We start from the raw sequence: 17,462 nt of genomic DNA, 5'->3' as shown, positions 1-17,462 counted from the left end.
TAGAGATATGGGTAGCAAGATAGATGTATTTTCTAAATATGGAGAGTGAGAGAATGAGTATAAAAGAGTAATGGTGTTGTATTGTGTTTAGCAATATTGCTGGGATTTTCTGCTAGAGGATGGATGAGGGCTTATGAAGGGTATTTATAAGTTAAGGGTTGAAGAGTTTAGTTCTCAATTTGGAAACTAAAAACTCAGAAGCTCAGAACTTCATTAAGAGCTTAAGAAGATAATTAGAGGGAGAGAGAATAGAGAAGTTTATGAGAGAGTTTTTTCTATTCTATTGGTGTGTTTTGAGGTGTTGGTGAAGGGTTTTATTTATAGTTGAGTTTAAGGAGGTTTTCAGCAAATAATCTCTGCTAAAATCTGTCTCAATCAACAATAAATTTTCAGAAAATTCATCCTAGGATTTGGCCTAAATGGTATGTTTAGCTTTAAGATGTTCTTGCTATTTTGGGTAATAGCTACTGGAGGAAAGAGTAGCAGAAAAAGAAAGTATTCTAGCAAGAAAAAGATAGTTTCTTTAATTGGTTTTGGTTTTTAGCCAAATAAAGAAATTTTAGTAATGTTAAGGCTGTTGGGTTGAATGTCACTGTTGTTCTGAAAAAGTTATCCTAACTGTCAGAAAAAGCTGTCACATCTATCACAAGACAGCTGTTGCTTGGGGTAGAAGTAGATGAGGTTAGCTGAATGATGTCAGACTGTTAGAGATAATATTAAGCATTTATTTCATGGGTTTGGCTAAAAATGGTAAGATCTCTTTTAAGGATATCTTGCCATTTTGGGTATAGCTGTTGGCTACTGAGATTTGAGCATTAAATGGCTGGTGATGTCAGTTTTAGCTAGGTGTCGAGTGTTGAGCACACTGCTAGTGTTTTGCTGGAAATGTTTCCTTTTTTTGGGTGTTTGTATTTTTGGTCCAAGATTCTATTACAACACATTTTTAGTAAGTAATAGAATGATTGATTGATAGTTAATGAAGTTTTAGAGATCTAGTCAAAGTATCATTGTATTGTGACTTAATCCTGGTGAGCAAGAAGAGCATTTAATGCTTTGCTCTAGTAGCTGGCAAATGAATATTTGGTCTTGTAAAGCTGTTATTTACAACTACGTGTTTTTGTTGGCTTATATTCCATGCCAAATTTGATTGTAATTTTATTTAATCGTTTGTACCCTGTATATATTATGGGATTTTATTGTAAGGGTTGTGTGTTAGTGAGAGAGAGAGTGAAGACTCAAGCTATTGAAGAATGAAGTGTTTTCGCAGGTAGCTTGTGACTTAGCATCTCGCGAAGTAACTTATATACCCTGCACATGCTGGAATGTGAAGAGTCAGGCCAGATGGAGACAGCTGTGTCTCGCGGGTAAGGCCTTCTTGCGAGACACCCACGAGGCATTCTGTTCTGCTAGCCTGTCCAGTTTGATACACACTTTCTGTGTCTACGCTATTTATACCCACATTACCCACAAATGTAAAGGAGAGCTTCTGAGAGAAAACCCTAGCTAAATACCTTGAGAGTTAGAAATTGTTATACTCACAATCCTCTACACATTTGGGATAGCCCAAATATTTACTACACCCTTTAAGAGTGTTAAGTGGAGTTTTGGTGCTGCTGGAAAGCATTGGAAGAAGCCTAGAATGGCAGATGCAATATGGAGCTTGTTGCGGGATTCGGAGAACTAGACAAGACACGGTTCCGAGAAGCCTTGTTGGAGTAGGAGCTTGGAGGGCTTAGGTACAGAGGATAGATTAGGCTTGGAGGGTCTCTTGCTCACTCATATATCCCAACTGATTGTCCAATGGATCGATTTCTGCTTGGAGGGTGGCAGAAAGGTTTTTCGCCAAGTTTTTCGATTTCCTCTTCGATAACAAGTCTCGGTGTTATTTGTGTTTGCATCTTTCTTCTCTACTCTTGTTTATTTCATTTTTACTGCTGTGTTGCTTTAAATATGGATTAAAGTAGTTCTCTTGCTTATACGCTTGTATTTACACTATTCCACACTTAGTATTAAGTTAGTGTAAAATCAACCAAACCGTAACTTTGATTTGGGGGTTTAAACAGCTGTTGTGTTTTTGACACATTTTCGAGCTTTTAAGTCTAATTGTGGCAAATGGCAATTAGGTATTAAAGATATCATCAATATTTTATATGTTTGGAGATTAAAGATAGCAAATCAAATTAGGCCATGTGTTTGAGTTGGATTTTAGCTAAAAGTAGTAATGTAGTCATGTAGAATTATATGATTGGGGTTCCAAATTTGTATAGGAATAGCTGGAGATTAAATGAATAGTTATTTTTTCAACATTTAGATAGTTAAAGTTTTTGAGTGTTTTTCATATGATGAATATTAAGTTTTAGGAAAGGAGCAATGGGGAGTTTTATTATTTTAAGTGCTATGTGATAAGAGATGCTTACCATATGTTACCCACTACACACGGACTCAACAGAGTTCAGTGAGTTGGAGAAGACACGCCAAGCAACATGTTTCTTTTATCAACTTTAAACCACTAGAGCTTTACTAAACATACCTCTTGACCCTCCAAACCATAACTCCCAAAGTTTTCTTAAAGAGACTCATGAGCTTAGATCATAAGCCAAAAATGAGATAACATACCTTGGGTTTTGTTGTCATTTTTTGTAAATATGGGTTTTTGTTGGAAAAGCCGCTTTCCATGAGTGTGAGAGAGGTAGTATGGGCCATGAGCTTTGATTCATTACTTGAGCTCGATTCATATGTTGATGTTGATGATGTCATGGGGTTATGATCCCAATTGATGAAAATGAAATGTGGACCATGAATCCGCCTCTTGAAGTAAAGATCTTGTGGGGCATGTGAGCCCAATCCATGTAGTTGAATGAGATATGAGCTTATTTTGGGCTTTAAAGAGATTTATCCAAAAAATTAATAATATGTTGACGTGGCGTGAATTACCAATGAAGTAGTGTCATGTGGGATGAAAACAAAGTCCTCAACAAGGAGGAAGGAAGCCACTGTGGCAATGGCTATTGCTTGAGGTAGAAGTCCACCATCTACAGAAGAGGGAGGCAGCACTGTGGCAGCTAGGGCATCAATCACTCCCTTCTATGGGTTTGTAAATGGAGTTTTGATTTAGAACCAAGTTAGGATTATGATTTGAATTTAAAACAAGCTAGTTTGTTACTTATGTGTAAATTCCCTTTTGTAATTTTTTTAATAAAAAAATGTCAGGTCATTGTTCCGTTAGCCACGTAAATAATACCACTAACTGAAGTTAAGAGAATGACTTATATTGCTCATCATAAAAACTTGAGGGACCAATTACATTCACTTAAAGCTTGAGGGACTAACTATGGTCACAGGGTAAACTTAAGAGACCTCGCCAAAAATAAACCAATAAAAATAAACTTATCCAAACACAAATATATATATATTTTCAATCTCATCAATATATATATATATATATAAACACATTTCAAATGTTTTATTTTTTTTCATATATTTATTTTTCTCTATCTTCATTGACTTACATAGACCACAATCGACTCCATTTTTCAACAAATTTATTGCTTGACCATATGAGTGGAACTCACATGGATGTTTTTTTTTTTTTTTTTTGGGCTTAAAATTGAAGCAATAATTCATAATTTTTGAAATATTTTTTCCCACAGTTGTTGAGATGCATGTATGTTTGTTATTGGTATCATAAAAGTATTATTAGTTGTGGTTCATGTAAAACCGACTTTGCACTAATCACAACTTATCAGCTCAAGAAGTTTCCATCTCCACAAGGATTGAACAAAGTTATATATCTATATCATCACTTAAACTGAAGAGGGAAAAGGAAAAGTACATGAAATTCAAGGTCTTGAAATTGTTTGCTAGATCAATTAGGTTCTATTCTTTAGTTATAAATTTGTAATACTACATTAATCCAGCATAATGTCAACTTAAAATGAATATCAAATTGTTAGAATATATCAGGATATTATGTATTTGAAATTGGAATCATATGCACATAATTAAACCACATTAACTCTCTCTCTCTCTCTCTCTCTCTTCTCTTGTCAATTTATTTTCTTTTTAACATTTTAACATAATATTAGGCTAGAGTTATGAAACAGTGAAACCATTCTTCTCGTCCTTCTCCTTCTTAATTTCCCAGCATTCCTTTCTCGTAGTGCCTCACTCAAACAATATTTCTACAATTGTGTAAGCATTATTCCTCTTGAATCTTGATCTTCCAAGTATAATTTTTCCGAGTTTCTAAGCACACACTACAAAAAAAAAAAAAAAAAAAAAAAAAAAAAGGGCTATCCAACGTTTTCAAACCACTGGGATAGCCCCAGAAAGCGTTGAGATAGGGTCAAAATTCCTATCTTGGCATTTTTTTTCCCTGGCGCTTCAAACCGCTGGTTTTTGAATGACGAAATAGGGTTGCCGGACCTGTACTAGCGCTTTTCAGTAGCGCTGGGATAGGTCCCGGCACTTTCAGACCTTGTTCTAGCATTTTTACTTGCGTCGGGACAACCTTTATGAAAATGTGAATATAACCTATACCAGCACTATTGAAATTATTTTTTTACTCGCCAATATTAATTAATAACAATCTATTACTTAAAATTTATATAAAAATATTGTAAAAATATTGTGGTAATATTTTTCAATTAAGATTTTTATTTTTTATTTTTTATATTATTTCTCTTCCTACCATTTCATTTCCATTGTCCACGTTTCATTTCTTTTTTTCTTTTTTATTTTTCTTGCTTTTCTCCACCACACAAGGGTCCAGGCCCCTCTTTTATTTTCTTTTTCACCTCATCTCAAGAACATTCTAGCGTCTTCACATGAGAGAGAGAGAGAGAGAGAGAGAGAGAGAGAGAGAGAGAGATTGGCTTGTTGTCCTCCAGCCGCACTAGTCGCCGCTCCAGCCACTGCTCCAGCGCCACTCGTTGTCAATCGGCTTGTTCTTTTTTCTTCTTCTTCTTCTTCTTCTCTTTTTTTTTTTTTTTTTCATATTTTTTTTTCTGATTCAACTTTATTTTAAGAAATTGATTTTGTTTTGTGTTTGGATTATGTGAGAAACGAAGAGAATGAGAGAAAAAAAATCGGAGGAGAGAGAAAGAATTGATAAACAAGTAGCTGGCTTAATTTTTTAATCCAAGAAATTCAATAGCTAATAACAGTAGCCCATCAGGCTTGATGAGCTCCTGTTCATGAGCAAAAAAAAAAAAAAAATCAAGGTTTGCCGAATCTGCTGGAACATGAACAATATACAAATTCTCCAAATTTTAGCTATTATGCTAAGATACAGAACCTGTTAGAGATGCTCTAATGTTCCTACAATACATATTTTTCAATACTTATTTTATAGCAACTGTAATGAACCACAATTCATATTTTCCAATAGCAAATACAATACCACAATAAACCAAGAAACTAAATATATTTCATTACACCATATCAATAATTAAATCCCAAATGTCTAAAATGTTATACACAAAATAATACATCCGAAGTGTCTAGAATGTTATGAGGCGCACCTACACTACGATTTCACCATTGCACACTAAGTTTCAAAAATGTAAGTCACAAAACAAACAACACTCCTAATAGAAAATACTCCACCTTTTCTCTCCATGCAAGCCACCCGCTTGCTCCCAAACAACAACCCACCACAGCATACTATATGTATTTATTTTCTTTTGGTCTTCATATAATAACTTTGGAATATTGTTTGTCATACATTACAACAGAAAAAGGCATTGAATGAGGAAAGTAAAATAATGAAATAAATAAATAGTACCTAAAAGATGCACTAAAGACGAATAAATTACTTTATAATTGGGCGCTATCTGATCTCTTCAGCAGTTCCATGTTAAGTCATGACACGTGTTATTGCAACAAAGAGACCCTAACTGTTGTAATCAATCCAAGCTTTAAGCATTGCATAAAAGAACTAATAGAAGATATTAGGCAAACATTTGAGTTTGGATTAGCTCATAAGTGAACGAGTCATCATTGACTCTAGTAGGTGATATGTTGCTTTTTAGTAACTTAATTTGTGTGGCTACAAATTACGTTAGGGACAACATCATAATTTAGGCTGTAGGATGTTGTCTTTCAATTTGAATTTGTGATGAAAACATAAGCAATATGACTATAGAGTTTTAGATAAGAAAGAGTTGATTTTGTTGACTATTTTTTAACATGGCCCAACTTTTGCAATTTTTAGATAATGGGCTTTTATTGTTGAGTTTCATTTGTTTTAAATTGGATTTAACTGTTTAAGGAAGTTGTGTTTCATGTATTCTATACAAACCTTCCCACCAACACCCAAACAAATAAAAAGATTACATGCTGTTTATTTTTTTTAAGTAATGCAAAATTTATTCAAATAATAAAAAAGAACCAACCAAGTATACACGGCATAGACAGTTGCAGATCATAACAATCAAGTATATAATTTACAAATATCTATCAAATCATAGATTGAAAAATGGAACAACTTCCAACAATGGACATCCAATCAGTCAACATTTAAAGATGAAAAGTTTAAGATCAGCCACTGTCCTTCCTGAATCCTCAAAGCACTGATTGTTTCTCTCTCACCAAATGCACCATATTCATACTACTATGTCTAAAAGGTGAAAAAGGTAATAAATTTCTTCTTAAGATATCCAACTAAATCAGAACCGCTAGATATGGCTACCAAATTTTTGTTTCAAGAAAATTCTTTAAAATTACCCCTAAAATGTAAAAATTACCAAAATACCCCAAAACTCATAAAATAACCAAAATAACCCCAAAACTAAAAAATTACCAGAATACCCCCGAAACATAAAAATGACGAAAATGCCCATGAAACCCAAAAAATGGCCAAAATACCCCCTAAAACCCCAAAAAAAAAAATGTCCAAGGTTTCAAGGTTATTTTGATCAATTTTTAGGTTTTGGGGTTATTTTGGTCATTTTTTATGTTTCAGGGGTATTTTAGTCATTTTTTGGATGTCAAGGGTATTCTGGTAATTTTTAGGTTTCGAGGGTAGTTTGGTCATTTTTTGGACTTTGGGGTATTTTGGTCATGTTTTTGGGGTTTTGGGGTATGTTTGTAATTTTTGGATTTTGGGAGTATTTTAGTAATTTTTAGGTTTCGAGGGTATTTTGGTCATTTTATTAGGTTTCAGAGGTATTTTGGTTTTTTTTTTTTTGGGTTTTGGGGGTATGTTAGTGATTTTTAAGTTTCGAGTGTATTTTGGTCATTTTTTGGGTTTTGGGGATATTTTGGTAATTTTTAGGTTTTGGGATATTTTGCTCATTTTTTGGGCTTTGGGGATATTTTAGTAATTTTTAGGTTTTAAGGGTATTTTGGTCATTTTATGGGTTTCAGGGGTATTTTGGTTTTAGTGGATATTAGTGGGTTTATCCATTAAGACCCAAATAATTAAATAACCAAAAATACACTATAGGTGTCCTATCCTAGCACTTTATGAGACCTATACCAGCGCTTTTGGAAGCGTTGGAATAGGTTGACCCTATTCCAGTGCTTCCAAAAGCACCGGGATAGGTACTTCGATTCCCTTGTGGAGAGAGGCCTGTCCCAGCACTTTCGAAAGCGCTGGCTAGGCCTCTCTCCATAAGGGAATGGAGGGACTTGTTCTAGCGCTTTTAAAAGTTTTGGGAGCGCTTTTGGAAGTGCTGGGATAGGCCTTTCTCCATAAGGGAATGGAGGGACTTGTTCCAGCGCTTTTAAAAGTGTTGGGAAGGTCCCTCTATTCCCTTATGGAAAAAGGTCTATCCTAGTGCTTTTTGAAGTGCTGGAATAGGTGGACCCTATTCTAGCGCTTTTAAAAGCGCCGAGATAGGTTTTTCCCCATAAGGGAAATCAGTAACCCTATCCTTGCACTTTTGGGCTTCTTATACCAGCGGTTTTGAAAAACGTTGCTATAGGCCTCCTATTGCAGCGCTTTGTAAAGCATCGGGGCAGAATCGCCGTAATAGGATTTCTTATACCAGCGTTTTCAAAAAGCGTTGGTACAGGCTTATTTATTACGGTGTTTTTACAAAACGCCAGGAAAAAACGCTGGGACATGACCCTTTTTTGTGGTGCCAGCACTCAAAAGATTTAAAATAGATTTACAAAATGCCACAAAATCAAATTAAAAGGATGTAACACACACCGTCATGCATTACCCAACATTTCTACATGTCGAAACCACATGCTCGCCATGCACAACACTAGCATATGCCAATATCTTCCTACAAACGGTGCTACTATCTCCTGGGCATTGGTGTATTATGGTTTTAATATTACCATACTAAACCTAATGGCTAATGTATTCCTATATATATATATATATACACACCTTATTAAATATTAGTAGGATATATTTTTTGTTCTATTACATGCATGATCTGTTCTTAGACTCTTAGGCCACTATAATTTGTTTGAACTGTTGTAATAAATTCAGATAATAGTAAATGAATAATAATGACATTTTCATTAAACATCAAATAAAACTTACCCACTTAATGGATTGGTTCATAAAATTTCTAGTTGCGTGTGAGTGCCTCATAGTCATACCTTCTCACATTTACCTAACTCTCGAGCTCACATTTTGTGTAATATAGGCTAATTTACCTTATTCATGAAGTTCATTAATTAAATAAATTTAAAGGATTTTTATTTCTTATTTTATGTTCAATAATTGCAATTTTGATTTTTTTTTTTTTTAAAAAGGCTATCATTTTCAAATAAAACCAGTTATTTTTTGAAATAGCCCTCGGAAGCTTCACATGCTGGTATCCAGAAGACCACAATTTTTTTTTCTCTCTCTTCTTATTCCCTTTGACCTTAGTGCATCTAAATACCCATTCAAAAAGACATTTTCTTTTCATCTTTCATATCATTATCGTTTCCTTACTCTTTCCTTTCCCTTATCTTTTTACTTTCCCTTCCATATCTCCCCATGTACACCTAAACGTACATATAGTGTAAGGCTTAATAAAGAGAAGCTACGTGAGTGTTGCAGGTTGGATTTGCTATCACATTGATATAAAAGAAAAAAGTGACTAAAAATAGAAAGCAATGGCTCAAATATGTATCAACATGTAAGATATAAATTACAACAAAATACCAAGTTCCATCCAATCTATCTACTCGAACCCCGATCGAATGCAATTTATTTACGTGTTGAATGGACGAAAAATTAATCAACAAGACAGCAAGAGTGGAGCCCTATTATCAACATCAATGTTTATAAAAGTTTTTATTCAATTCACACTTCCCAGTCAAAAGCATGTTGGGAAATCTCCTACTATAGTAAAAATGTTTTCAGGCTCCAAAGATTTGAAAAATCCAAATTATACAGTATTGGAAACATTTCCAGATACCCTTCACCGACTAGTGAAATTTATAAGTCTAGGTCTTGCCGTCTAGGGATAAAATTTTCGTGTCACATTTTTTTTTTTTTTGTTACAATCTTAATGTGGCGGACTATAAACAAAGTAAGAATAGATAACTATAGGATAATGTATATATCCAGAAAAATTGGGCATCTTGCAGACTGCAATATAAAGAAGGAATCATATATGTTAATCTCAAGCACAGCTTGGATACTTTTCTTTTCAATTAAGGATAATTTGAGAATGGATAAGTATTGAAACGCAGTAACACTATCTTCTCACATTCATGACAGATCTCACTAATTAAATTCATTATGAAATTAATAAATATGAAAGAAATAAGCACTACATAACCATATTCCAAGAATAGTTAATGTTAGGTTCTAAGACTTTAGGAACTAAATGTATTAGAACTTCATTATGTATTATGTTGGCAAATTATGATCAAAATATAAAGTCTAGGTTTAGGCTCGCTCAAAGTGTACTTATTTATAAAAGTTGGAATTGAGTGATTGCATGATTTATTAGTTTAAATTTGCAAGGCTCGATTGATTGAAAATTAGACTCGATCAATCGAATCTCGTGGAGATTATTTTTTTTTTCTGCAGAATTTCCAACTAAGCTCAAGCCCGGTTTGACGTGTAGGGTTTTATGTTTTACTACAAATATAAAAAGAAAAACCCTAACTACGTTTTAAAAGTCTTTGATGTGCTGTGTGTTGAATCACTTATGAGATCTAGAGGTGTTTACCTTCATACAGACTTAGGGTTATCAAGATTAAGATTCATGTCAAGAACTTGGTGATCGCTTTAGTTGCTGCATAAAGAATTTAAAGAAGAGCTGAAAACTTTGAGTGGAGTCTCAAATCACAAGTAGGAGTACTTGTGGTTGTGGTGAATTAAGGAAAGAAGTAGTTCGTGGATTCGGAGTTATCACGTGGTCCTGGTAGTAAGTTTTCTACTCAAAGTAGCAATAGGACGTTAGTAGTCTAAGTCTTATTGTACAAACTTTAATTTTTTTCATAGTGAATCTGTTTTACATTGAGGATAACTAGGTTAAATCCTCCTCAAGTTTTACCGATCTAGTTTTTTTGGGTTATCATATCGTATGTTTTTTTATATTTCCGTATTATTTACATGATATGATTTGAATGTGTTAACTTAGATTTGAATAATTTATCTAAGTAATCACTTAGTTAAATAATTAGGTTAAACAATTTGTGTTTTAAAGGGTCTAAAAACATACAGTTAATAATTTTCTAGAACTAGGACCATCATAGTTTATCTTTTCTTTTGTTTTCTTTTTTGTGGACTTAAAATTAAGCAACAGGGGCTTTTTTATGGTGTTAATGATCGATCTTATTAGATTCTTTTTCTTTAAGGGGGGAAAAAAAAAATAGCTTGAATGAAAAAGCAAAGTCTACAAGCCTCTTCTGTACATGCATTATTGCCTTTCCCGTTTGTCTATATTTTCTTCTCATGACTAGGAGAGCATGAATTTTGAAAAATCATAATCGGTGAATGACATTCTAGTTATTGTCTAACTCTTTGCCATGTGCATCGAACAATCTTTACGCAAGAAACTTGATTTTCTCTGAATCATTAGAGATTTAGAGTGTAGAAAAAGTTATTAGGCATATCACACTTTATGTGGGTCTCAAGATTAGAATGCTAGCAAAAAAAGTCTACCACTATAATGTAAGCGTGTGGGCGCTCTGGTGGCTGTGGAAATTCTCCGTCCTATGCATTGCAATGCATGTTCTTCTTTTCACATTAGTCCTAGTGTAAAATAACAGATATTCCTCAAGTTTAGACGTATAAACTAAACATGGATAAGAGTAAAAATTTAAAAAGAGAAGGTAAAAAAGGGAGTAAAAATTACAACCAATGGTGGTGGACTAAAAAAATAACACTGTTCTTTTTACATTAGCTGTTTTTTTTAAGTGCATGTGTTTTTCTGACATAAAAATGTTCAGATTTATATTCCATTTCACATTATTACTTAATTTTTAAATTTGTGGATTAAAGTTTTAAGCATTTGAAATAGTTTTAGTTTGAAAGTGAAACTCCTATTTATCTCTTTTTATGTTATAATGGGCAATAAGAACGTAGAGAAAACGTGAAAACTATTGATAAAATATTGTGCTTCACTTTAGTGATTCGTTTGAATTTCTAATAATCACTTTTCCACTCAAAACAAAACTCTCTCTCTCTCAATTATCTTTGTTTAATTAATAAGATCAAATTGATTTATAAACATGCCGTGAAATGCATAATTTAATAAATAGATTTTGAATTTCTTTGTTTTGTTACTATACAAAATAAAGTAAATTAATAACAGATAAAGAAAGAGGCTTCAAATCGAACCAGTTTCATATATTTTGTATTTTAATGGTCAAAATTAAAATCTTAGGATCTAATGAAATAATGAATCATCATATAAACCTTGGGCTATTTTATGTAATCTCCTCATACTTTTATTATTCTAGGAAGAAGGAAATGACAACTAAAACTACACGCCAAAACAAGCTAATGACAACCAAATTAACTCTTAATAACTAATAGCAAAACTATAAAGATGTTTCAAAAAGATAAACCCGTGATATTTTCCTTATCGTTTTCAGTTGTTGGAGCCACTTTTGATTGTTTTTGCAGCAGAATATAAAGTAGTACAAACTACCCACACAGTTATACATTTATAAAAGCGTTGGATGAATCCTAAAAATTCTTTTTAAAAAGGAAGATAAATAAGCTTACTGAGAATAAAGACTAGTACATAATATGTATTTTGATTTGAAGTTTATGTGAATTTTGCAATCAAGTTATAGAAAAATAAGGACAATGCTTGGATGACGTCTTTAGTATTGACAGCTAGAGCATCATTTGCTAGCTATATCCAATAAAGACAAAATTTGGTTACAAACTTGGTTGTAGCCAATTGCTATAACTCCATTTAATATCTTTTTATTAGATATGATCTTTGACAAATCTACCATTAGATAACATTTGCTTTTTATATCATTCATGTTTGTAAAATTTCCTAAAGATCGAAAATCAATAGTAATGTCATTAATTAAATGTTTAAATTATAAGTTTTTGTAATTTAAAATTATGCATAAAAAATAAGTTTATGCATCAAATAATAAACAATATTAGATTGACATGAAATTTAACATGCGTGTTAAAAATATAAAGAATATACAATTTAATGATTAGATTTTTAAAATATTTAGCTATGTTAATTTTTTTAGTGGAAGTTGTAGTTGTTAGCTATAACTAAGTTTGTAACCAAACTTTCTTCATCCAATAAAACACATTTAACTTTAATTTGTCTTTGAAAATTATATATATATATATATATATATATCAGACTCTTATAGCTGGCATAAAATTTTGGCTAATAATGTTCTTTACACACTGACTTTAATAGTCTAGCAAATAATAGGAAATTGCTTCACACACACTTTGGATTAAACAAACAAAAAGACCCCACTCTACATAGAATGAGATTCTTTCCATTTCACTTTAAATGGAGAGAATGCATTTCAAAGTTAAAATTTTATTTTCTAAATTTAACAACAAACAATATATTACATTATTTAAAATTTTAAATAATGTATATTAGATATTCCTTTAAAAGTTTAATTTTTAATCTAAACCATAAAATGTATTTATTTTAAATGAAGAGGACACACCCATTTAAAATACAATAAATATGTTTTATATTAACTATACACGTATTATGGCCCCTTTTAATTCTTTTTCATTCCTTAGGTTGACTCGGAGTCGAGTATGTGAAATACATGTCATAAACATGGAAAATTATTAAGTACTCCTAGAATACCATAAATGCGTATTTCCTTCTCTCATATGAATGATGGGTCCCACCATGAATTTAATTAGTGGGACTTATCATTCATGTGAGAAGAGGAAGTACGCATTTATGGTATTTTGGGAATACGCAATAATTTCCCCATAACAATGCAGGTAGAGCTCTTATATTAACTATACACGTATTATGGCCCCTTTTAATTCTTTTTCATTCCTTAGGTTGACTCGGAGTTGGGTATGTGAAATACATGCCATGAACATGGAAAATTATTAAGTACTCCTAAAATACCATAAATGCGTATTCCCTTCTCTCATATGAATGATGGGTCCTACCATGAATTTAATTAGTGGGATTCATCATTTATGTGAGAAGAAAGAGTATGTATTTATGGTATTTTAGAAGTACACAATAATTTTCCCATGACAATGTAGGCAGAGCTCTTATATAAATATATGAGAACTCTAGTGCCATAACCACAAAACTAGCGGGAAAGCCTTCTTCTTTATCTGCTTCTTTCTATCATCATCATGGCTCCTTTTCTTTATATCCCATCAATTCTTACCACCATTATGTTCTTCCTGTTATTTTCATTTTTTGTGGGGATGGTCTCTGCTCAGTTGTCCTCTACTTTCTATGCAACATCATGCCCTAATGCCCTTTCCACCATTAAATCAGCTGTAGACTCTGCAGTGTCAAGTGAACCACGCATGGGAGCATCCTTGCTCCGTCTTCACTTTCATGACTGTTTTGTTAATGCAAGTCATCTCTCTCTCTCTCTCTCTCTCTCTCTCTCTCTCTCTCATGAATGCTTTGTTTTCAGAACTCACCGAAATCTTTAAGTTATATGTTTGACTTCTCAAGTTTATATACGAATTCGTGTGTGTGTGTGTGTTTTTTCCCACTTATTTCGCATTACCTCATATCTAGATTTTCTCTTATTACTTTGTTTTTGGTCCTGTTTTTCCTTGCTCCTTCTTGCCTAGAGTTGTTGATGCTATGAGGAAGGATGATTTCTCTTAATTGCATAGTGTTTCATGTAATAATGTTAGAAACATAATTTTTTTTTCCATAATATATTAAGATGATAAGTTGTGATTAGAGAAACGTTAGTTCATATGAGTCTATCAATAATACTATTTTTATCCACTAATCACAACAAATCATATAACTCTTAGCTGTGAAAAAAATTATATAGATATATTATTTGATAGTGACAACTTTGGAAAAAAAGCCATGGGACCAAATGCTGCTAAAGATTCCTTCAAAATAATTGCAAAATTTGCAATGGCTTCTTTTTGCATAATAATCTAATTGTACGTCAAGACACTGATGGTTAACATTGGCTAGCTAGCCTCTTAGTAAAAGAGATTGTAGCAGTCCCGGGTTCAAGTTCGTCACTTTTGGCCAGGCTGCTTGTTAAGTTTTATATTTCACATTCTATATATGGACATAATAATATTGTTATAAGCCATATAAAGTCATTTAATCCTTCGTATGTTGAGACATGTAACCATATATACATGGGTGCATTTCTACGGAGAATTGATACTGTAGACTGTAGTTGCTGTAAACTTTATTACATAAAACTTGGACAAAATTGGGAAATGCCCCGTTTGAGCAAAAAAAGCAGCATTATGCCATATTTTCCAAACTAAATAGGGAAATACCCCTCTTTTGAAAATTGAGTTTCTCAAAATCGATTTAGGCCCTATAGTGGCATTTTTTAGGAGCATATAGTGACGTTTTTAGGATCTATAGTGGCGTTTTTTTAACTCGATTTATATGAAATCGAGTTATAGGTAAAAAAAATTAAAAAAATTGCCTATAACTCGATTTTATGGAAGTCGAGTTACAAAACGTCACTATAAGTCCTGAAAATGTTACTATAGGTCCTTAAAAACGCCGCAATAGGGCTCTAGAATTTTTTTTTTATAACTCGATTTTGAGAAAATCGAGTTACAAAAGAGGAGCATTTCCCTATTTAGTTTGAAAAAGATGGCATAATGCTGCTTTTTTTGCTCAAATGGGGCATTTCCCAATTTTGTCCCATAAAACTTATAAACTATTGTCCTAACTTTTAAATATAATATATATATATATATATTTAATTGTATGATTTAAAATAACACCAATCATTTTCATTTTTAAATCATATATATTGTAAACTTTTTATAATAAAAATTGATAATAACCTTAATATTTTCCTTTGTGATGAGACACAAAATAAGATTCTTTTAACGCAACATAAATAAATAAATAACGAATTTGAACATTATGTAACAGGGGTGTGATGCATCGGTCCTCTTAGATGACACTTCAACTCTTACCGGAGAGAAAACAGCTGGTCCCAACAATAATTCCCTAAGGGGATTTGACGTAGTAGACACTATCAAATCTCAATTGGAAAATATTTGCCCTTGTGTTGTGTCTTGTGCTGACATTTTAGCCGTTGCTGCGAGAGATTCTGTTGTTGCAGTAAGAAAAAAGTCACAACTTCACATTATTTATGAATTTTAATTTGAACCATAATACTATAGGGAAATCAACGACTTGTTGTTTTGCTGTCATTTTCATCGTATTATTTGTTTTGATTCAGTTGGGTGGGACTAATTGGACGGTTCAATTGGGTAGAAGAGACTCTACCACCGCAAGTTTAAGTGCTGCTAATTCCAACATCCCTGCTTCAACATCGAATCTTAGTGGCCTTCTTAGCGCCTTCTCAAACAAAGGTTTCACTGCCAATGAATTGGTGGCCCTATCAGGTTGGTTTAATTTTTTAAATCCTGAAATCTTTTATGCCTTTAGAGTTTAGAAAGGGCCTTTTTTTTTTTAATTTGAAATTTTTAACAATAAAAAAATGAGTACAAGAGGGTGACTTGAGCTAACGCCTTTCACCTGAACGTGACTATAATGACACTCTACTCACTGACCCAGCCTAAAGGACTCCTCATAAATTGACCAAACATTATTTTTATAATTTGTTCAGGATCTCACACAATAGGCCAAGCAAGGTGCACAGTTTTCCGAACTAGGATTTACAATGAGACCAACATAGATTCCTCATTTGCAACTTCATTGAAATCGAACTGTCCAAGCACCGGTGGTGACAACGGTCTTGCCCCTCTTGATGTGACTAGTCCAACATCTTTTGACAATGCTTACTTCAAGAATTTGATAAGCAACAAGGGTCTCTTACACTCAGACCAAGAACTCTTTAATGGGGGTTCCACAGATTCCCAAGTTAACGCTTACAGCTCCAACTCCGCAAGCTTTCTAACAGACTTTGCAAACGCAATGGTGAAGATGGGGAACCTTAGCCCACTCACAGGCACAAGCGGCCAAATTAGGAAAAATTGTAGAAAAACCAACTAAGTTAAGTCAATGGAGTGTGCCTTTTTGAGGATTCATTTCATTGTTGCCGCTATTGCTAGTAAACAAAATTTTTCAGTCATTGATGTGACATGTTATAGTTGATGTACAATAAAAATTGTGAATTTTTTTGAATATCTATTATGGTTATATCAAATATATAGACATTTATTCAACTTAAAATGCGTTCCTAGTTTTGTTATATTGAAAATGTGAAAGTGATATATATATATATATATACATATATATTTTTTTTCCAACAAAAAATATAATATAAAAAAAAAAAAAAAAAACAACTGAGACTGCAAAGAAACTCGATTAAGAGAGAGCAAGCAAAGTTTAACCTTAACAACAATCCAATGTATAAGTCCATTAATTCAACTGATGTATGTAAATTTAAGATGCATGAAGTCCAAAACACTCCAATATTTTGACAAATTGATCCAATTTCCTCAGATAAGTGTTTAAGGGGTAACTACAATTCCAAATAAAAAACCATATGACCAAGTGACTACTATGGCAAGTTGGCAACATACTCTTTTAGACCCCTTTTTTTTTTCCTACTTTATTAGGGGAGGTGAGGAAGCCATTGGAAATATATTGGGTTTATGGGCAACTAGAAACTCCAAAAAATACACAGACAAAATTTAACGGGTTTATATAGGGGGAAGCGAGTCCAAATCTTCTGTCTTATTTTTCCTGCTCCACTCTATACTTTACTAATAAATACTTGCCATGTGTTCATCTAATTAATTAAATACTATCATTATTGACTTGTTAATACTACAGTTATTAATTAATGATTGCATTTAATTAATTAGATGAACACTTGGTAAGTATTTATTGGTGGAGTATAGAGTGAAGTAGAAAAAGTGGAAC

The 17,462-nt window shown here is 32.8% G+C and overlaps 1 protein-coding gene across 1 annotated transcript; it reads left to right on the top strand.

Annotated features, from left to right (window-relative positions):
• The first annotated feature begins 13,708 nt into the window (after positions 1-13,708).
• LOC112038358 (cationic peroxidase 1) lies at positions 13,709-16,621 on the top strand. The gene is made up of 4 exons (XM_024071164.2): positions 13,709-13,969; positions 15,498-15,689; positions 15,811-15,976; positions 16,201-16,621. The coding sequence occupies exons 1-4, from the start codon at positions 13,742-13,744 to the stop codon at positions 16,584-16,586; spliced, it is 972 nt and encodes a 323-aa protein (XP_023926932.1). The 5' UTR covers positions 13,709-13,741; the 3' UTR covers positions 16,587-16,621.
• The last annotated feature ends 841 nt before the right edge of the window (positions 16,622-17,462 follow it).

This window comes from Quercus suber, unplaced genomic scaffold (assembly GCF_002906115.3).
Source record: "Quercus suber isolate HL8 unplaced genomic scaffold, Cork oak 2.0 scaffold_53, whole genome shotgun sequence".
NCBI classification, from domain to species: domain Eukaryota; kingdom Viridiplantae; phylum Streptophyta; class Magnoliopsida; order Fagales; family Fagaceae; genus Quercus; species Quercus suber.
Note: the sequence above shows the minus strand (reverse complement) of the source record. Positions and strands in the feature narration are given on the sequence as shown.

Excerpts from the sequence above, each read along its gene's own strand:
- LOC112038358 (XM_024071164.2), top strand. The coding sequence starts at position 13,742 with ATGGCTCCTTTTCTTTATATCCCATCAATTCTTACCACCATTATGTTC. Across the intron at positions 13,970-15,497 it reads TTCATGACTGTTTTGTTAAT|GGGTGTGATGCATCGGTCCT; the intron begins GCAAGTCATCTC and ends ATTATGTAACAG. Across the intron at positions 15,977-16,200 it reads TGAATTGGTGGCCCTATCAG|GATCTCACACAATAGGCCAA; the intron begins GTTGGTTTAATT and ends TAATTTGTTCAG.